At 31.1% G+C, this 23219-nt stretch overlaps 1 protein-coding gene across 6 annotated transcripts in view; it reads left to right on the top strand.

Moving 5' to 3' along the window:
* The window catches only part of LOC127730911 (sorting nexin-13-like), a 79375-nt gene that overhangs the window by 48645 nt on the left and 7511 nt on the right, over positions 1–23219 (top strand). For 2 of the 6 annotated variants that reach the window (XR_007995365.1, XM_052239526.1), the window contains exons 14-27: positions 180–314; positions 1330–1434; positions 5530–5665; positions 8967–8998; positions 9311–9325; positions 11058–11169; positions 12603–12751; positions 13892–13996; positions 14920–15030; positions 16594–16683; positions 19425–19487; positions 20655–20800; positions 21566–21634; positions 22484–22596. Coding sequence is in view for 5 of the 6 variants with exons in the window: in XM_052239526.1 (XP_052095486.1) it covers positions 180–314; positions 1330–1434; positions 5530–5665; positions 8967–8998; positions 9311–9325; positions 11058–11169; positions 12603–12751; positions 13892–13996; positions 14920–15030; positions 16594–16683; positions 19425–19487; positions 20655–20800; positions 21566–21634; positions 22484–22596 (1381 nt within the window). In the remaining variant the exon portion in view is untranslated. Of the gene's footprint in view, positions 1–179; positions 315–1329; positions 1435–5529; positions 5666–6502; positions 6526–8966; positions 8999–9310; positions 9326–11057; positions 11170–12602; positions 12752–13891; positions 13997–14919; positions 15031–16593; positions 16684–19424; positions 19488–20654; positions 20801–21565; positions 21635–22483; positions 22597–23219 lie in introns of all 6 variants that reach the window. The other 4 variants (XM_052239527.1, XM_052239528.1, XM_052239530.1 and 1 more) reach the window with 4 other exon arrangements.

Raw genomic sequence — 23219 nt, 5'->3', positions numbered from 1 at the left:
TTACTAGATTTTTTACTTCCAGAGATATTGATAAAATCAAATGATCCTTTACAAGAGACTCCCTATATTTTCTGTAAAGACAATTTGCTGTTAGTTCTAAAGAAGTTAGTTGAACTTGCAACCAGTTTCTTTCATAGATATTTTATTGTAGTATAACAGAAATGTTATTTTGTTTTTAGGGTTTCCGTGCAGCTGCAGAGCAGCAGATTAGGGCAGCACAACAGAGAGCAATGGGAGGGGAGGCAACTGAAGCTGATTTAGAGTCTTTACGAAGAGCAGCGTTAATTATTCATGATCAGTATTTATCTGAAAAGGTAAATTTATTATAGTTTCTCACACCATTACTTTTTCCTAATCTATCAATGTTAATATCAATGTCACATAAATGTAGGTTAAACTCAAGTTTGTATTGTCAATTTTGGCTTGAACTATTTAATATATAAAAGTAGAATGATTTTTAGGATGTTATTAAAAGTATTATGGCTGGATCAACTTATAGAACTTAGTTGGTTCAAATTTGATTGATATAAGAAATGATTATTTTACAAATACTACCTGTGTTTCTGGTTTCTGTATTTGGAACATTTATGATTTTAATAAAACAATACAGATAGAAAACTGATAAGCTATTGTATTCTAACAATTTTTTTCTGTTTTATGATCATTATACATTAAGAAAACAACAATTAATCAATCAATCTAATAATCAATCATTCTGTTGTATAATATAGTGCATGAATGTGTAAGGATACATTTTGTACATGAGGAGATATCATACAATGTATAATGCCTGGTAAAAGTTAGCTCAAATTATATTCACTTTCAGCATACATACAGGTTACAAAGCCAACTAGCACAAGCAGTTGGTAACTATGGATTAACAAAGAGGTGCATATGAATAGACTGTAAAGCTACATGTATACTCTTACACACAGCCAGAACAGTAACTGTTACTTTTTTTCTACGTGGACAAAGAATGTATAGTTTAATATGGTATTAAACTTGGTGTAAAACCAAACATCAAAGTCTTTAACTACACAAATGTGTACAGAGGGAGTGGTACACATAGACGAAGAATGTGTAGTTAAAATACAGATTTGATGTAAAGAGTACGTCAAAAGCATTGAAATCAACAGGGGTTCCTAACTAAATGTATTTTTGATAAAGTATTTATGTATAACAACATCTTTATTTCTGAAATTTGTTTTCACTTTTGTAAAAAAAAAAATGCATACCTGCCTACCCTACTGAATCGCTGTCAGCAAACAAAGAATTTTTATGGCTTGACCTTACAATTAATTACATTGTGACTGTATTTTCTACTTTTAGGCTTCATCTAGAATTAAAATAGACAGTGAAATAGTAAAGAGAACATTGCAACGAATTAAGAGTAAATTTTTATCAGAAAGTGTGTTTGATGAAGTTGCAGCTAAAGTAAGTATTTGTGAAATTTTTTTTGCGACTTTTTTTAAGCAAAGCTACATTGAACAGCTGAAACATAGTTAGTTAGTTAGTTTGATGTGGTATGATGTGAATGATACAACTATCAACCAGAATTCAAAGGAAGTGGATAAAAGCAATTATAGGTCACTGTACAGCCTTCAACAATGAGAAAGACAAGTTTTACATGGCACTTTTTTCTTTGAAAGTTTGTAAGTTAGGGACTAACATTTATGTGGCTTTGTATAGAGTCACATTTAAGAATCCAACAGTTTCCACTTAAAGATAGGTCACTGAGAGCTGTGCTTCATTTTTGTAAATTTGTGTTAACTTGAAATAACAAATATGTGGCAATCTTTGATGAGACATCAACCCAACAACCAATATAAATCAGAAAAAGACTTCTAATGGTATTACTAGGATAGTTATGACAATTTCAATGACCGTTCTTTTACAGGACGTATTATGGTATACTGTTTGTCCGTCCATCATCAACATGTCGGACAATAACTCAAAAACGCTTTAACCAATTTTCATGAAACTTTGTTGAATTGTTTTTATCTATTGATGTAAACTCCCTTTTGATTTCTATAAATTTTAGATTTTACATTTCCCAGCTATGGGATTTTATTCAGAAAAAATGGGAGATTTTCCAGTTTTTGTTTCGCCTGCGACGAAAGTTGCAGTATGCGAGACATAGGTATTACTATCCGGCGGGGGCGGCGGCGCAAACTATTTGTATAAAGCTTTATATTTCAGAAGGTAGAAGACCTGGATGCTTCATATCTTGTATGCAGATACCTTATGTTACGAAGTTTCCGTCTGTCATATGTCCAATGTCCTTGACCTCATTTTCATGGTTCAGTGACTGCTTGAAAAAAAAAATTGAGTTTTTTTGTAATGTGAATTTCTCGCTTATTATGAGTAATAGGATAACTATATTTGGTATATCGGTTCCTTGCAACGTCTACATGTCCATCAGACAGGATTCACCTGACCTTGACCTCATTTCATGGATCAGTAATCAAGGTTAAAGTTATGTGATTAAGTCCATTTCTCAAATATTATAAGCAGTAGGATAACTATATGTTGTGTATGGAATGACTGTATTGGGTACATGTCAGTCTGGCAGGTTTCTTCTGACCCTGACCTCATTTTCATGGTTCATTGGTCAATGTTAAGTTTTTGTGTTTTGGTCTGTTTTTCAAGTACTATAGCAATAGGTCAACTTTTAATTTCCTGGACTGACTTACAGAAAACCCAAAAATCTGTTACGAAAGAGGACCTTTTAGAAGAAAATATATTCGGCAATTGTAAATTCAAGTTCAAGGGTCATGCCTTATATTATGCAAATTTTGCCTCCAGTGGAATAAAAAAAATAAAAGATTTATGGGACTTAAATAATGAATCCTTTAAAACTTCTTTTGCAATTTTCAACAACCTTAAAGATAAAAGGAACTGGATAGCACAATATAGCCTCATTAAAGCTTTGTTAACGCCTCAACAAATTGACATTTTAAAAACAGACCCCATCATGCAAAGTCATTCCGATAGACCTATGAAAATAATAAATTCTTGTCAAATTTCAAAAAATGGAGTTGTCGTTGATGCTAAAAAATTGCGCCTTAAAGATATTAGATACTTTTATGAGAATAACATAACTCCAAATAGTCAGTTTAAGTGGAATTTACATTTTGGGAAAGAACTACCATGGGGCGATATTTGGGTCACTTTGAATAAGAATTTAGCAAATAGGAAAACTAAACAACTTCAATGGAAGCTACTTCATAATATAATTTACACAGAAGAAAAATTACAAAAAATGAATCGGTCAAACGGAAAGTGTCACTTTTGTAATGAAAAAGAATCACTGTTTCATCTTTTTATTTACTGTAAACTGGTGGAAGACGTTTGGAGGGAAATTTTTGAGAAAATATGGGAATTTTGTTCAAAATTGAGTATCGAAAAATTACAACAATCGGAAACGAGTATCATTTTGGGTGTCATAAATGCAGATACATCATATTCTCAAATTTTAGATACGGTGCTTCTTATCACGAAATGGGTTATTTGGAAAACTAGAAACATCGCAAAATATCAAAAGAAAGGGATAAGTAAACCAATGATTTTCAAGATGATAAAACATGAAATGCAATTTTTGTTCAAATCCCTTAAACCAAATACGAACAATGAAGCCATTTCTACTATGTGTGACACTTTTTGTATATAAATATATTTTGGCGTGGTCAGGCCAGTGTAATGACCTCTTCAATACTGAATAAATTATCATGCATTACTCTCAACTCCCTTTATATACTATGTATTTTCTTTTGTGTATGTAAATTATGTATAATTATGTATATTATATACTTGTAACAAGGACAGGTTGTATCAACAGGTACATATTAAAAGCAAATATTTACTTACCATATATCTTTGAAATAAATCATTTTTGGGAAACAAAATCTTAAATCCAACTTTTATGAAAGAACTACTGTAACACATTAATCTTCCTTTAAGTTAATTTTTAACGAGTAGCACGTGGCAAAAGATCACTGGACCAGAAATTTAAAGTAGTAGAAATTAACATAACAAAAAAACGGAGTGAAGTGCTATAAAATTGAGACTGCCTAATAAATACAGGTAGCTCTTTTGAGAGAAAAAAAAACTGATAGAATGAATACTTTATTCAAACGATTATATTTGGTGTGATATTAAAAATATATAGATAGATTATACTACATGTACATTAGTACAAAGATAGATGATATTTATAAAGATAGATGTTAATTATTAATAATGTGAGTTTTTTTTTTCTCATTTGCTTTTTCCCCGACAAATGAGCCTGTAAAAATCGGGGACCCCATTGTTGCTTCCCTGGGCAACTTAGGGTTGATGTAACAGGTGATTATTAATAAAATATGTTTAAAATTTAAAAAAAGAAAAAAAAAAAAAAAAAAAAAACTATATTTGGTGTATAGAATGATTGTAAGGTGTACATGTCTGTCTGGCAGGTATCATCTGACCTTGACCTCATTTTCATGGTTCATTGGTCAATGTTAAGTTTTTGTGTTTTGGTCTGTTTTTCAAGTGCTATATCAATAGGTCAACTATATTTAGTATATAAAATGATTGTAAGGTATACACGTCATTCTAGCCAGTATCATATGACCTTGACTCCATTTTCATGGTTCATTGGTCAATGTTAAGTTTTTGTTATTCGGTCTGTTTTTTCAAATACTTAAAGTAATAGGTCAGCTATATTTGGTGAATGAAATAATTGTAAGGTGTACATGTCTGTCTGGCAAGTATCATCTGACCTTGACTTCATTTTCATGGTTCATTGGTCAATGATAAATTTTCGTAATTTTGTCAGTCTATCAGATACTATAAGCAACAGGTCAACTATATTTGGTGTATTGAATGATTGTAAGGTGTACATGTCTGTCTTGCCTGGTTCATCTGACCATGACCTCATTATCATAAACTGTGATGATGTTAAGTTTATGTGATACTTCATGAATTCAATAAGTAAAACAGGCAAGACATTTCAGCGACACATTTCAGCATGTGTACTCTTGTCTGACTATAACTCAAAAATGCTTTGAACAATTTTCAGGAAACTTTGGTGAATTGTTTATATATATTGACATAAGTTCCCTTTTGATTTTTTTTGACAATAACTCAAAAATGCTTTGAGTAGTTTTCATGTTACTTTGGTGACTGGTTTAGTTTTATAAATTTTTGATATAACCTTTTAGAAGTTATGGAACTATTTCATTGAAAAAGCGACGGTTCGTATCATGTGCTCATGGTGCAGCTCTTTATCTACTCTATTTTACTTCTAGTGTGTGTTATAGTCTTACACTCATTATTTGAAGAAACAAATTGAATTTGACACTCACAGTTCATTCATCAGAGAGTTTGTATAGTTTTTTGATTAACCTGTTAGAGTCAGCTCTCCTCTTTAAAGTATGGGTCATGACTAGTATACATTAGATAAGTTTTGTAGCAGGTTTGATAGCTGTTAGAGACAAGTTAGGAGACATTACACACTTTATAATCATTAATTACTCTGTTCTTTTGTAGGTGTATCAAATATTACATACAGAACAGTATTATGAGAAATTTCTACAAAGTAATGTATATATGAAGTTAATGGAAGATTTAGGTCTGGTAAAGGAGGATAGGTTAGAGGAGGGGGATAGTATCAGTATTGATGATGGTAGGTATAACATTACAGAAATTAGAAAAAAAGTCTATGAAACATCAGTTATTATAGAGGGAAAAATGATAATGACTTTTTCGTCTCTAAGTTATCTAGCATTAAATTTCGGCACAAATGTCTAAGTAGATTAAATAAGATTTTAAAATTATAAAAATTAACGGTACTTGCATTATTTTTTTTTTCTTTACGAAAAAAAAAAACAAATTGAAGAGCAATAGGGTTTGGCTTAATACAGGCAGACAGGCAGACAGACAGACAGACAGACAGAATATTTTTTTATTATAGATTATTACATAATATAGCAATTAAATTTCAGGAGACATATCAGTTTACAATTAAGCAATATAGATCAAACAGACCTTCATGACCTTGGTGCCACAGTTATTTTGTTTAATGTCTTTTTTCAATAGTATAACAGTTTTAAGCAGAAGAATTTATGTTACTAGCATGCAATTACTGTTACTACACATTTGTATCTTAATCAAAATACCAACATAAAAAATATAATTCTATAACTATAAACTTAGACTGCAAAGTAAACTGGGAACTATATTGTTTTTAATAAAATGAATATATGAGCAAAGTTACAGATATCCTGCTTAGTTACATACACTGGTGGTGACATGAAAAACAAAGACATTCAGGAAAACAAATGATTAGATAATATGCAATACACAGACATCATACACACATTCAAATATTCACCATTAAACTAGTATAACATATGTGATCAGTATTCTGATATACATGGTCTGTTTGACAAAATAAATGTATCAATTTTGGTAATATATAATTTTATTATTGAATGTTGATATATGCATATTGTTTTTACAGTTCCTAGGATCATTTGGTTTAAAGTAGGTCAATATTTAGGATGAATTGGTCACATGTGTATTACTAATAGCATATAACAATGTTGCAACAGAAACAATTTACTATACCTAAATTATCTATAAAAAGTTGATTTAAAAAATTATCTTGCATATTGAATTTATATTCATTTGGTTTATAAGACTAATTACATTGTAATTTGAAAAATTACAATAAATTGTTTCTACATTTTAATTCAGTGCATTTTATATTATATAGGCATGATTGAGTGACTCAATTCATCTTGTGTGACAACTTTTTGTTGTTTTTTCTGTTATGGCTGTTTCAGATTTAGCTGCATGAATACAAAATTAGGCAAATGAAAATCACTAAAGCTACCAAAGAAATCTTTATTTTCATTATTAGGATTACATGTTGTTCTTAAATTAAAAATCCATAGAAAATTTCATATGAATGGTTCATAACTCATGAAAATAGTAACAAATTATTGAAGTCAACTGTGCCTTCTAGAATGAAAATAATTAGTAAATCAATAAAACCTATAGGACAAAGTTAAAAAGAGAACAATAGTGCCCTATATAGATTGAGTTCAAGGATAAAGTAGTGTAGGAAAAAGTCTTGTCTCTTTTTTAAAAATCTTTATGTGAAAAGGCTTAAGATACAGTTGGAAGTTAGTGATTTTTTTGTTTAAATTAATGCATGTTTTGTGTTGTTTTTTTAAAAGAACTCCTTATATTTTTTGATAGATAAGACAGATTTGAGAGGAGCATGTAGCCATTGCTTTATCTGTCTGTCTGAAACAAAGGGCTCTGCGCAATAATTGATTTTGACTCAACCAATTTCTCTTTCTTTGGCATTAGCAGTATTGACCATACAATACCAGAGAGGATTAATTTTTTCAGCAATTCCTGCTACTGTTTGGTAGTTTTATTTGTAAAAATCAGAAGATCAGCAAAAATGATGGTGACATTTGTTTGATTTGATAAATAGGATAAATACAGTAGGAAATAGTTAGTAACCTTAAAGTGTAGGTGAAAGATCATTACTCCAGTTCCGAGATATGTTAGTTAGTTGAATCTGTCGTGACTTCAAACACCATGTGACAAAAATGTAGGCATCGTCACTTCCAACACATGTTGAGCGATTGGGTGAAATAGTTTGATGCTATACTGCACAAAATATCCAGGAAATTAATATCTAATAAGATGGTCACCCTCTTTTTAGTTGTATGGGAATTGAGATTACGTACTTACCGAACATAGATTATTTCTAGACTACCCTGCAGAATAATGATCCTGAAAATACTTCAGACATTAATAGTGCAGGGATACAGGCGCGCCTTCTATCTGGTAAATGACGTCATAAGGGCGTGCATATTGATGATCTTTATGGTGAAAGACATGATTTGAGAAATAGCCTATGTTAGGCATCATGGCTCTAATGTTTCAGGAGTTACATCCCTTGAAACATGTAAAATCAGTTAAATTGATAGTTTCTTTACAATATCTTAACTTACTTTGATTAAAAGCTTTGAGGTGTTCCATTTTTATTAACTATTACCGAATATAGTTTAGTTTCAATTTCAAAATTGTTGCTTTCACTGTTCAGATGTTTTGCCTCTTGATAAAGGCATATTATAATTCCTGAAAAATTATGCTTTGCATATGATTTGAGCAAATGCTTTCATAATTTCTGATAATGCTGCTTACTTTTTGATACATTTTATTGCCAGGCATAGTTCTTTTTAAAAGGAATGCTGTCAAAATCTTTCATAAGAACATTATGTCTTGTTTGTAGACCACATAAAATTCAGAGATGCCAACTACTGGTATTTACCTGTTTTATTTGTAAACTGTCATATATACATGAGTGATGTGTAAGAAGCATAGTATTTCTGAAAAACATAATAATCTTTGTTAAAATATTTTTATATAATACCTAGTGTAAAATGATGATGACACCATATTATTTTCCTCAAGTACTATCTGCTGCAAAAGTTGTTTATTAACTTTTTGAATAAGGCTTAAATGACTTGATCCAAGTTTTATATAATACAATTTTTCATTGATACCTTAATTAGCAGTCACTATTAAGAGTGCATGATTTGTGATTTCTATCAGAAAAAGAAATGACTTATGTCCATATGCTTTGTTTATAGTATTGTTTATTAATTGTCAATAGATGTTTTATATGTTACAGCAAAATGTGTACACTGCAATGGGAACTCTTTCCTCATCAAGACCAAAAATAAATGACATAATATGAAGTTGTTGCAAAATGAATTGAGTCACTCTTTAAGAAAAACATTTTCTTTCTTTTTGTTTGCTGTTTATTTACCATTATGAAATTATTTGAATATTGATGGAAACTTAAATCAGATTTTCTATGGTAATATACAGCAAACTTGTCTTTGTCTTTGCTAGGATTTTAACATCTTAGTGTAATTTGCTTGTTTGCTTTTGCTCAGATATTTCACTGAAGTCCGGGTCATCACTTGGCGTAAGTTATTATATATAGTTTGAAGCAGTACTAAATCTAGATTATGTATTTCTAGTTTGTAGGGTGGTAATTTTCAATATTTTATAATGATTAATTTAAGATTAGATTTGAAATATTTTGCAGTATTTTTCAATAATGATTGATATTTTGTTGTGAAAAGCTTTAAATTAGAATTCTTTAAATTATTTCTATAACAAACAGGCATATACCGCACACTTTACAAAAATTATGAAGGATTTTGATTATAAATTATTACATTTTTTTAACTCTTGATCAAGAAACTAAATTTGTTATGTATTTCAACATTGACAGATTACAAAGTCACTGGTAAATTTTAAATTGCTTATTGTTTTTAATACTTTGAACTAAATGGTTGCTAGCACAATTAACAAATTAACATGAATTAATACACCAAAAACCTTTCCTTGTGCAGAATATGATATATGTGTGTCTTAACATGATAAGTATATACTTCATGATATCTCTGTTTTGGTCTTCTCTCAGTGTGGAAAGTAATTTATTTTTATTATGTTAAATATTTGGTGAGATTGCAATGTGAACAAATAGTGGAGTTTTGTGACATACCAACCATTATTTTGATAAAACAACAATTGAAACCTTTTTATCTTTATAAGTTTATGTAATATTCACAGTCAGATGAAAACAAGAGAAAAATAAAGATATTGAAAGAAAAAGTTAACCAATACATCCTTTTTCAACATCCATTTTAAAGTTGTTCTATCTGTTAAGAAATAAATTGACTAAAGATTCTTCTCTACATTTGAATAACTTTTTTGCACTGGTGGTCTCTTTAGAAAATATATTGGCTTGATTTGATATAATATAAAGCCTAGAAAATGTAGACATTGCCATACTTCTTACTTAGTATATATTTGAAGTGTTAGAAGCTTCTGCTGTTGTATACACAGATATTCTATTTGCCAATGTATTTTAATATAGTTACTGTGTTTCCACTAAAAAATACTAACTCATTTGCATAAGTGTTCTATTTGGGCTTAAAACATTTTCTACAACTGTTTCATAACTTTCTTCAGCCAGTCTGATTCTTCAATTTTCATACTTTTATTGCAATTACATGATTTAAAAGAGATTTGGGGTATATATGAATGAGAAGCAACCCAAAGACACAAATACTGAAAAGATATAATTCATTTATCAGGGAAATTGAAGGGACTATTAAAGGACCTTGGTGTCTGAAACACACTTACATCCAAACATCCCAGTGTTTTGTTGATCCATTTAGGTACTGACCATGTACCATAAGATGAAGGTCACATGACTCATATTTCTTTCAAGTACAATTATTTTATGTCCAAGTTTAGTTCTCAAAACACAAAGTGGCTTACAGTCATATATCTTAGTTTAAGGATGCATCATATATTTTAGTTTAAGGATGCATCATATATCTTAGTTTAAGGATGCATCATATATCTTAGTTTAAGGATGCATCTAGATGAGTACAGCAACTTCAACAAAACAGGTCATGTTGGTCTATATTTTACACTTCATTGACTGGATATTAAATTATGTAAGGATATAAGTTCATATATCTTGACACAATGATGCATCTAAGTGAAAATAAGTCAGTCACTCGGTCTTATTGGGTACATCATTGACACATATTAACCTAAGTGTTACAATTGAGTTTAATTCTCAGATATTGAGTGACTTACAAACTTTAAAGCCTATCTACATGTCAGTTCAGAGAGGTTGGTCATATTTACAGAAGTTCAGAAATTTGTTTCTGTACCTTTAAATTTTCTCACTATGAAATGTATATACCAATATTAGAAAAGTTTTTAATCATTTTTACACATTTTTTAAAAATTCAGTAATTATCACATAATTTAAAGGAGAACATGTATTATCTTTTGTCTTCTTACATAGTTTGATTAATAGAATACAACAAATGTTTCAATGAAGAAAGATGACACTGTGTTACAAAATCAGCATGTACAGTATGTTTTCTCACTTTTATGCAATTTTAGGTTATTATGCATGTGTATATTTGTGTTTTAATTAAATTTGCATATTTCAGAATGAAGATTTAGCAAATGATTCTTCAGATGAAATTCCTGCCCCAGCATTGAAATCAAACATGTCTCAATATGATGATGAAGTGTTCATCTCTGCCTTTATCTCACAAACAGGTATCAATTATATGTCTTTCTTAACTTCAAGTTAAAGTAAATGACACAGACTGTCTAGAGTTTGAAGTTAACCTGTGACAAAAATAAAACATCTATCTGTGATACTCCATTGTACTGAGGGAGTTTACCAGAACCCAGTTGTTCATCTTTTGATCAATGAAATAAAACCAAGGGTTACACTTTTAACAATGGTTATATAATTTCAAAACAAAGAATTTTAAGACTTTCCTAGGATCTTAGAAAACTTTTTGCTTTCTAGGATCCTAAGAAAGTCTTAAACTTTTTGCTTTCTAGGTCAAAGTTCATTATTTGGTTAAACTTTAACTCGGACATGACAGAGATGGCCCTTTGATTTGAAAAAAAAACCTGTTATGTTGAATTGTATATCATTATAGATAAATACACTCATGATCATTTACTTATAAAAGGGTTCCAAATTATATACTGGACATGATTTGGTAATTTGTTATACCCTGTTTAACATGATTGTGTTTCTATAGTGATACACATGTCAGACTGTCCGGTTTGCTTATCCAAAGTCAGAATGATAATTATAATATTGCTAACAAATCGATAAAAATTTTAATGGAATTGTGTGGACTCTTTAATAAGGGCTGAATTCGATTTTCTTTGCTCTCACAATTCCCAGATAAAGTTATGATCATTTATTTTGTAAATTATGAGAATTGTTTGATTTCCAGATCATAAATAAAGAACTTCTCAACCCAATGAGTTTTGATTGGATGCTGATTTGATTGTAACCATGTCAGATTAAGGCCTTTATTTTATACGAATAAATAGTAAATAAAGTGGTAAACAGACAACAAAACACAAATTTCATTGAATTTCCTCAATTTCACTTCTTATGCTTATTAGTTATCTTGAGGGGTATACTTGACCACAAGACAAACTTTATCTTGTTTATAGGTTATCATGTAGTTTTGGACTTTTGTGAATGAATTATCACACTGATTTGAATACTGTAAATTCAGAAATTATTGCGAGCGTTAATTTTTGCAATTTTTGAAGAATGGGCAATAATGTGAGATTAATTATTGCGATATCAGGAAAATCTGTATACAGATATATTATCAGATATCATAATGCGACTTCTTATTCTTATTAGTAATCACATTTATTTGAATAATCAAACTGATTAACATCATTAGAATGATTTATTAATGTAATTTGGGTATAAATTCTGTTATTAACCATTATTTTTAAAAGTCTGTGATGATTAGTTTCTAGATAAGTGCTCTCACTCTATTGATCAGCCATAGGTAATACTTATTTCACCATGTAATACAACCTTTCTTTTACTATTGAAAATAAAATATAAGTCAACTATTTTTCTTCCTCTTTAATTTGCATCTAAAAAGTTTTGAAATATTAACTTGAATTGGGAAAGTACTTTTAATGGAAGATTATTACAGGTATTGTAAAAGAAGCAGAGAAATCAGGAAAGACGTATGCTGTGTTTGCTGTCAGAGTTACAAAGAAAGTCAACAGTGAAGACGATATTCAGGAAATATACCGTAGATATAGTGATTTCCATGATCTCAATATGTTAGTACAAGAAAAAGTAAGTCACATGCATTAAGAAATTATTTTTGAGGTGTTTCAGTTAAAAAATTGATTTGCAGAAGTAGAGAATTATGAAGTACACAAATATACCCATTATATGCTAGAATTCATCAGTTATAATAACATGTTATGGAATTTAGATTATACCACAGTTGCACAATGATGTGTAGAAAGTAACAAACACACAAACAAATAAGCACATTTATTAGACAGTGATCTTTTGAGGCTGAGTTTATTGTTTTTATGGCCCCGCCACAAAGTGGTCTTGGCCATATAGTGTTACCCTTATCTGTCATTCCGTCATTCTGCAGCGAACAGTTATACAGAGTTTTTTTGTAAACGCCTTCTCTTATTGAGCTGATTTTTAGTATGTGAGTCTACTATGATGAATTACAGATCGAGTTTACGTTTGGTACCGCTCTTCTGATTTTCGCCAAAATTACGGGCTTTGGACTTTGAAAATTTCGTGAAAATAACAGTTATACAGACTTTTTTTCTAAACAACTTTACATATTGAGCAGATTTTTACTATGTGAGTCTACTATGATGACTTACAGATGGAGTTTGGGTTTGGTTCCACTCCTCTAATCTTTGCAGAAATTATGGGCTTTGCACTTTGAAAATTTTGTGAAAATAACTGTTATACGGGCTATTTTTTTAAATGCCTTCACATATTGAGCTGATTTTTAGTTTGATGAGTTAAAGATCTAGTTTACGTTTGGTTCCGCTCCTCTGATTTGTGTCGAAATTATGGGCTTTGGAATTTGAAAATATCGTGAAAGTTATACAGACTTTAATTCTCAAATTTCCACTCCTAAAAATGGCTTCAAGTTTTTTTTTGCAAGAGGGACCTTTCATGTCGTTCTGACACATCTAGTTTTTATTTTACCATAATGAAGGTTTGAAAGTAGTTCTGTCAGCATTAAGCAGCTAAGCATGCAAACCCAAGACCATGAGTTTAAATATTTAAGAAACATGTATAACTTATAGCTTGCTGTTTGGTGTGAGCCAAGGCTCCGTGTTGAAGACCATACTTTGACCTATAATGGTTTACTTTTATAAATTTTGACCTGGATGGAGAGTTGTCTCATTGGCACTAATACCACATCTTCTTATATCTATTTGGGTTTCATTTTAGTTTCCAGATTTACCTGGGCCAGGTTTGCCTGGTAAAACAGTATTGAAGAATATGAACCAAGAGTTCTTGGAGAAGAGGAGAAAATCTTTAGATAATTATTTACAGGTAAGAAATTTAAACATTGCTGCATGTGGCTTTCAACAAATATACAATACATGTAATCTACATTGAGTGCCTTGATAATCAAAATATGTCTTGTTTAATACTCAAAATATGTCTTGTTTAATATTTTATAATGTACAGCAGATGAATATTCAAAAACATATTTCTTAGACTGATGTATTTTATAATGATGGTGCTATTCAAAACAGTAATTTTGAAAAATTGCCTTTTCATAGAAAAGAACATATTTACTGGGGTTAATTTCAATTTTCATTACAAATATTGAGTAAAACTCACATATGAATATAAAATACAGCTAAAGCTGTTTTTTTTTTGTGGGGGGAGGGTTTGTGGTGTTCCAAAAAAAAGTATTATTTAGGTCAAAGAGCAAAAAGAGTCCCATTACACAGCAAACAAAAGAAGAGTACAGATTTATAAGTAGAAAATGATCTAAACAGTCAATATTATAATGAAGATAGTGAATGGTTATTATCACCAAAGGCAAATTAATGTTCAAAAGAAATTTCAGTTTTATTGCAGAAAATACAGTGTTAAACTTTGTAGCAAAGACATTTGATATTAGAAATTATTTAATTACTCTTAGATTTGTTGTTTATATACATTTAAGATTAAGGAACTTAGTTGAATATTTCTGGATACAAAATTGGTTTGAATAATTTTGAAATTCATTGTAAAGAATAATATTGTTAAAAAAAGAAATGCAAAAGTTATATTTATATTAGAGTGTTTATCAAAATCTTGAAATAAAAAAGTCAAGATATATGCACAAATTACATAAGATACATGTATGTGCAATAAATCATCTCCCTTTGATTTCCATTATTATACTCTGTGAAAGGGTTTTACTCAAATAACAAATATTTTGACACTTTTTATTATATAAAGGACGATATTTTCCTTTCCAGAATTTACTAAATCCTCAGCTTTGGGAAGAGAACAAAGGCTTAAAAGATTTATTGATGAAATTTTTAGCTCAAGGATTATGGGAAAAACATAAGAGTGACCTAGCGAGAAAGGTAAAAATAATTTATTTATCCTAGTTGTAACAGTCATATGTAATGTGTTAAATAAAAATAAGAAGTGGTATAATTTCCAATGAGACATCAATCCACCAAAGACCAAATGACACAGATGTGATCAATTAACAAACATTGCCAACCATCAACAATGGGTAAAACCTATACTGCATAATCAGTTATAAAGCCCTGGGTTGACAATATGTGAATCGGTTTAAAAGAGAAAATCAATTGCCTTATTTATGGTAAAAACACTACATCATAAACAATTATTGGAAATTTGGGCACATAAATAAAGGGGCAGGGTTAACCTTTTTTTAGCACTCAGCCCTCCTTATTCTTTGGTACACCTTTACAGTTGATATCAGAATACTTTGAAATGTAAACACATAGTATCAGAAAATGATTTTGTAGGAAATCAGTGGAATACATTTTAGCATTTGTATTGGTTTCTGACTAAAAAATAAGGAGCATTGGGTTTAGTTACATGTATATCATCATATACAAAATTAATATTGTAAAAAGACACAAAAATTGGAAAATGTGAATATATTGTTTTTCCATTGCTGTTTATTATACAACATTGTGTACATCTTGATTTTTTCTATTATCTTTCTGAAGAAATGATTCCATAGGATAACATACATGTTAAATATTTCACATTTTCAAAGGCTCAACTGGTCTGATTAAATACTTGTATGTCTCTTCCTTCTCTTCATGGTACTTACAGATGTGTGTGTGTCAAGGTGCTGACATTCTCCTAACGTATAGGTGTAATAGACAACAATGTCTCTTCCTTCTCTTCGTGGTACTTACAGACTTGTGTGTCAAGGGGCTGACATTCTCCTAACATATAGGTGTAATAGACAACAATGTCTCTTCCTTCTCTTCGTGGTACTTACAGACATGTGTGTCAAGGGGCTGGCATTCTCCTAACATATAGGTGTAATAGACAACAATGTCTCTTCCTTCTCTTCCTTCTCTTCGTGGTACTTATAGACGTGTGTGTCAAGGGGCTGACATTCTCCTAACGTATAGGTGTAATAGACAACAATGTCTCTTTGTGGTACTTACAGACATGTGTGTCAAGGGGCTGACATTCTCCTAACATATAGGTGTAATAGACAACAATGTCTCTTCCTTCTCTTCATGGTACTTACAGACATGTGTGTCAAGGGGCTGACATTCTCCTAACATATAGGTGTAATAGACAATAATGTCTCTTCCTTCTTTTCGTGGTACTTACAGACGTATGTGTCTAGGGGCTGACATTCTCCTAACATATAGGTGTAATAGACAATAATGTCTCTTCCTTCTATTCATGGTACTTATAGACGTGTGTTTCAAGGGGCTGACATTCTCCTAACATATAGGTGTAATAGACAACAATGTCTCTTCCTTCTCTTCATGATACTTACAGATGTGTGTGTCAAGGGGCTGACATTCTCCTAACATATAGGTGTAATAGACAATAATGTCTGTTTTTTTTTATTTTAATTACATTGGTAGATGTTTTAGGTGCTTCTAAGAATCACTTCCAAATATTTTAATTGTCTTCTCCAGATGGACACAATAGTAAACCCCCTAAGGACAGCAGGAAGAGCCATTGCACCAGAACATATTGTAGATGGACTTGGAAGGAAATTTAGGAGTGTAAGTTTTAGTTCAGTAAAACATGTCTCTTAATAGAACCAATTACAGATTCAGAGATCTAGCTTTAAAGTCATTCTCCCATCTTTCGAGAATTTGTTTTCTTCATTTATGTGTAAAAGCAGACATTAAAAAAACATTCTTATGATGTACTGTTACACCCCTGTCCCAGGTAGGGGGAGGGTTTGGCACCAGCAAACTAGTTTAACCCTGCCACATTCTGTGTGTGCCTGTCCCAAGTCAGGAGCCTATAGTTCAGTGGTTGTAGTTGTTCATGTCTGTCATATTTGTTTTTCATAAATTGTTTTGTTATGAATTAGGCCGTTAATTTTCTCAATTGAATAGTTTCATATTTTTCTTGTCAGGGCCTTTTATAGCCACCTAAACTGTATGGGGTTTTGTCATTGTTTAAGGCCATACTGTTGCCTAAAAATGCTTACATCCACTTCATTTGTACTTTGGTGGATAGTTGTCTCATTGGCAATCATACCACATCTCCTTATTTTTATATAAAAGATCAGCATCTGATTAATTTTACGGATGGGTTACTACCCTCTGGAAATAAACCATTCAACACATACTCTTTTTCAAGAAGGGGAGTGGTGAACATGTTTTATTTTTTTAATGTAATTATTTTTCTGGTTTCCCACAGACAGAGATTTTAATTTTGGTTTAGGGAGCAAATGTCAGCTACTCGACACAAACATTTTTTTTTTGCTTTTTTGCTGTGCTCACATGCAGGAAAATCTTCATAATGTGACTTTCAGCTAGTAAATTACAATATCAAAACCTAATATGCCTAACTAGACTTAATCTGGCTGCAGTGCTATAAAGAGAAAACAATTCTTTATTCTTATAATTGGCCAGGCTGGAAAAAGATCAAAACTGGCTTATATTATGTAATGACAGATGGATGGCGGTCACACACTTTGGAAAAGATGGGGTACCTAATTTGTGTAATCAATTCCTTCTACAAATGCCTAAAAGTTCATGGGAAGATTGCACATATGTTCAAGTTGTGCACCTGCTATTATAAAAATTTTTGAGGATTTTTTTTTCTCATTTTAAAATAATTGGGAACATAGTCATTTTTCAGCAAAATTTATGAAAGAGAGTACAAGTCATGTGTAATTAACTTTTCTCCTACAGTTTTCTACTCAGAGGGTCAATATACGCAATTCCACAATGGTAGCCTTTTCTTCATTTTCCCTGTCCATATCATAAACTTGGGTTTTTACGATGGCTCGTTTCAAAACTGAGACATTTTCACATATGTGGTTGAATTTTCAGGGTACCTCTTCAGCAAGTAAAAATTCCCTTTTCTCACACAGTTAAACTCCCAGAAAATTCAGTTCTTAACTCTTACCATGCTAAATTGTTTTCAGAAAATGTCTAATTTTCGTTTATTTGCAAATAAATGCAAATTATATGCAAATGGGCTATACCTTGCTGCAGGTGCTTGTTGATGCTATGAAGCTAAGATAGGGGATTAGGGGGCAGTGTAGGTAGGGTAAGGAGGCAGGAGTGGGTGGGCAGAATGCTGCCCCAAAGTTGGTCATCTGGTGGGAACAGCGTTGATTTAGCCCTATTTCTTGACCTGGAAGACTAAGGGATGCTGATAGATATATCCTACTGTAGTCTGCATGTAGAGTGAACCCCAATGAACACTAAACCAGACCCCTGTAACTTCACAGGAAGTTTGCACATATGTTGAAGTTGTATACCTGCTATTATGGAATGTTTGAGGAATATTTTCTCTTTTTTCCAGACTTGGGAACTTAGTCATTTTTCAGCAAAATTTATGAAAGAGGGTACAAGTTTTCAACCCAGATACCTGAAACTTCACAGGAAGATTGTACACATGTTAAAGTTTTTTCACAATTTTCCAGACTTGTGAACTGACAATTCTTTTTTAATTTTTCCAGACTTAAAAAATTACGAATTTTTCATAAGATTTATGAAAGAGGGTACATATTTTCAACCCAGATCGTGATATTTTCCTGACTTGGGAACTAAGTTATTTTCAAGCAAAATTAACAACCTTCATGTAATTGCAACTACATTGTAAGCATTCTACATTGATTAGTCATAAATATTGCAACCCAGCCATTTGAGACTTTGATCCAATTTTTTCCTAACTACCATATTCAGGCACTTTGATTGGTGTTAATGATGAAAATTGAAGATTAGCCTCTTTACAGTCAGTATGTGTTCTTTGATATATGTACAGTTGAACCTCGTTGTGTCGAACTCTGTTGTGCCGAAAACTCGGATGAGTGGAAGTAATTTCTTGGTTCCGTTAAAATTCCCGTTTGATCAATGCATTTGATTTTAATACTCGGTTAAGTCAAGTAAATTTTATAGTACTGTCAATGTAAAATTAATGTAAATTGACCCCGATGTCTCGAATGTTTCGTATCTGTACTTGTGTGTTTTCAATTATTATGAAGGACCAAAACAATATGGAGATTGAATACACAATCATAAAGTGTCATATTGTTCAAAGTATATAGTTTACACAAATCTCATACCGTATTTCTTGCATTCAAAATTTATGAGACACACTCAACCTCGGATGAGTCGAACCTTGGATAAGTTGAATACTTTTATCAGTCCTTTGACTTCTACATAACGAGGTTCGACTGTACATTATTGTATATATGCAATTACAACTATATTTATAATCACAGAATAAGCACATCATAAAATAGAAACAAACATACAATTATGTTACAATATTTTAGGATTCTTTGGGAGACAGGGAGAAATTGGAAAGTGGAAAAGTTGCAGCAAGTATAGACCAGGCAGTAAGTTAGATTAATGTGACCTAAGACTGTATAAACTTAAAATTATTGCAAGACAAATAGCTTTGAAGACTTCAGTAGATTCAATTGTTTAATTTTGAACTTGGTACAATACCTAAAGAAAAACTAAGGGGTCATCCATAATTGTCAACCATTTTCCAAAGTGTACAAAACATACACTTTTTCAGACCCCCCACCCTCCCTCAAAAAGTGTACATCAACCATTTTCAGATTTCAAGACAAGAATCCATCATTCTTAATAAAAAGAAGATCCTGTCTATTATAGTTTAGTTTAATACAGAAATTTGCATTGAAAATAAACTGAAAAATATCTGACTGTTTTATTTAATGTCATCTATCTGTGATGCTTGTGTTTTGTCAGAATAAAGTGTATAAAGATACCATAATGGTTTCATCGCGGTAATAAAAAAAACCGAACCCTGCGGAAACGAAAAAATTCCGGAAATAAAAAAAAAAAGCGTACGGTAAAATTGTCGATTTTTTAACCCTCTCCCCCCAAGTGTACGTTTTGTACACTTTGGAAAATGGTTGACAATTATGGATGACCCCTAAATAGGTATTACATTAAAACTTAATTACTGCATTTTTGTTGTTCAATAAGATATTTAGGTTCAAGTCAAATTAAGTCAGTTCATTTGATAAAAATGATTTCAGATCGTGCACATTCATATTAATAAAAAAATAAGAAGATGAGACAACTCTCCACCATAGACCAAATGATGTAGAAGTTAACAACAGTTCTAAAGGTTACCATACAGCCTTCAACAATGAGCAAAACCCTTACCGCATAGTAAGCTATACAAGGCCCCGAAATGACAAAGGTAAAACAATTCAAACAAGAAAAGTAACAGCCTGATTAATGTACAAAACAATAATAAATAAAAAAAATATGATATACAGCAAAAAACAACAACCACTGAATGACAGGCTCCTGACTTGGGACAGACACATACAGATTGTGGCAGGGTTAAACATGTTTGCTGGTGCCAAACCCTCCACCTAACCTGAGTTAGTTGTGTAAGCATGTTTGTCCTATATTTAAAGATTAAATAAAATAAATTGAATGTCAAGCTGCATTTAGAAATGAAAATGTCTAATGTAGTTAAGTTATGTTGATTTACATTTTAATTTCTTTTTGTATTTCTACAGGCGGGAGAAAACATACCTTTAAGAATTATGTTATTGTTGATGGATGAAGTCTTTGATCTTCAACATAAGAATCAGTGGTTACGTCGGAGAATTGTTCCCATATTACGTCAGTTGTTAAAAGCCACATATGGTGATACCATTAACAGGTATTGGTTAGAGAGAAACACAATGGTGTAATAAATCAGGAAATATCATAATAAATGATTTTCCAAAGAATAAAATGCTCTTCTTTTTCACACCACTAGACTATTGTTTTTATGGAAAATTAGAGAATGCACAAAAATGAAAACAACACATTGTAAATTTCATGCGTCCGAAGGGCTTTTCTGGTTTGTAATAAATCATGTCAGTACCGAAGTACTGACTACTGAGCTAATGATACTCTCAAGGACTGATAGTCCACCAGCAGAGGTATCTACCCAGTGCTGTAAAGAAAACTTCACCCTTACTTTATAAAAAGAAAAGCTTTTTTTGCTGTTTGTTCTGTTTGAAAAAAAAATAATATTACCCAAAGGGTTTTATAAAAAATATATTTGCTCTCCAAAAAACTAGCAAATGGCAAAAGGAAAATGGATGGTGAAACCATGTAATATTCCACAAAACATTACTGCAGCTTCTGCAACAGCAACTCCACTATAACCCAAGGTATACTCAGATGCTTCTGAGCAGTTCTTGCTATAATTGTGGCACCTGTCAGGAATGTCTTCCCTTATCATACTTTGATTGTGACATTGTGTTGATTGACATCTGAAAAAATCATAGTTTAAATACGTAAGCAAACATCAGTAACAAATTTTTCGAAGTGGAATTCCGATTTCAATATATTTGGGTCGACACACTAGGATTTAAGTGAGTACCTAGTTAAGTTTAAGCTTGTAGATATTCATTTTGAAATACGTCTTTCTTTTAAGGAAAATTGTGGAGCATGTCGACTGGATGACATCTGCTGAACAAATGGCAGAATACATTAAAAAGTTAAGGTAAAGATTTAATAGGGAAAGTGAAATACAAAGAATACTACTATGTATGTATGTACTTGATCTTGGTCACATTTTCAAAAATGAAATAAAAATCAATGTATGAAACACAATTATGTGACTGGAAAGAATACTAGATGATAGGATTATGAAATAAAATAATGAGCAGATAGTTACTAAATACTTTCAGAGAATAAAAAGACAAAATTGGGTCACTAAACTTATTTTTTTATTGCAGCATAACATATTTCTTTTTTGTTTTCTGAGTTATCTGCCCTTAAAGTGTATATTTTTTTAAAGGTTTTGAATCAATAAGAAGTAAGATATTTGAGAAAATATTTCTACTATAGGGTAAATTATATGAATTTTGTCATTTAGATAAAAAGTCTGGCATAGAATTTGCCTTTTTTTTTTTCAATAAAATCTGGAGCAATTGTTAATTGTCATTTATAATGCAACCTTAATTGGGAATGTGACCGTAATATATACTGTAAGTTCAGAAATTTTTGTGAATTTTAAACAATGGACAAAAATGTGAGATCAAATTTAAAAAGTGATTTTTTATTTTTGCATAACTTATCCCTTTGCAGTTTTCACAATAATTAAATCAGGCAAAAATTTCTGAATTTACAGTAGATTGTAATTGGATGGAAATGATCAGCTGTTTGACTTGCATTATTTTACAATGTTTAGTGTTATTAGTTGTGTAATTATACAGACTAAATGTATGATCATGGACTTGACTGTAATTTTAATTTTGATATTTTTATTTCATATATATTGGAATAGTAAGATTCAACTCATATCCTTTCTGTTGTTAAAGAGAATCTTAATTGTTTCCATTCATTACAGAGACGCTTTCTGGCCTGACGGTGTCCTGGCAGAGCCAAGAACAGAGAGGGATCACAATACTAAAATGAGGACACGGATTGTTTGTAAAGCCAAAATGTTAGGTAGTATCACTGGTAAGTAAGGAAGGTTTAAAAGATTACATTTTTAACACATCTTTTTTGACATATTTGTATTGATTTTTTTTTGTGAGAAAGATTTGCAAAATTGAAAAAAAAGTGGTTTCATATGACTATGAAGAAACGCAAATACCAATCACACATGCAGAAAACTTAAACTAGATCTTAATGAAAAAAAATATTTTTCATGACAAATGTTTATCATGGCTTCTTAAAAGGTTTTATGCTGGCATTTATCAAAAACAGCTTGTTTTAGAAACCAGTAGTTAAACATATTGTAAATGATATTACTTTTCAAATGTATTTATGTTTATGGTACTTTTTCAAAAGAAAATGTCACTTAAGACAGGTTAAAAGTACGGTTCTGTACGGGGAAATGTCACTTAAGACAGGTTAAAAGTACGGTACTGTACGGGGAAATGTTAATTTAAACAGGTTGAAACTTCTGTTTTGAAAGGGGAAATGTTACTTAAGACAGGTTGAAATTGCTGTTTTGAAAGAGGAAATGTCACTTAAGACAGTCTTGTTAATACTTCATTAACTATCCCACATATATAACTTAGTTGCCATTAAAGGGGGGGCTCAGTCTCTCCCCTTATGGAGCTACATATATGGTAGAT

The sequence above is a fragment of the Mytilus californianus genome, unplaced genomic scaffold (genome assembly GCF_021869535.1).
Source record: "Mytilus californianus isolate M0D057914Y unplaced genomic scaffold, xbMytCali1.0.p SCAF_2, whole genome shotgun sequence".
NCBI lineage: Eukaryota > Metazoa > Mollusca > Bivalvia > Mytilida > Mytilidae > Mytilus > Mytilus californianus.
The sequence above is the reverse complement of the archived record's forward strand: the minus strand, read 5'-3'. Positions and strand labels throughout refer to the sequence as shown.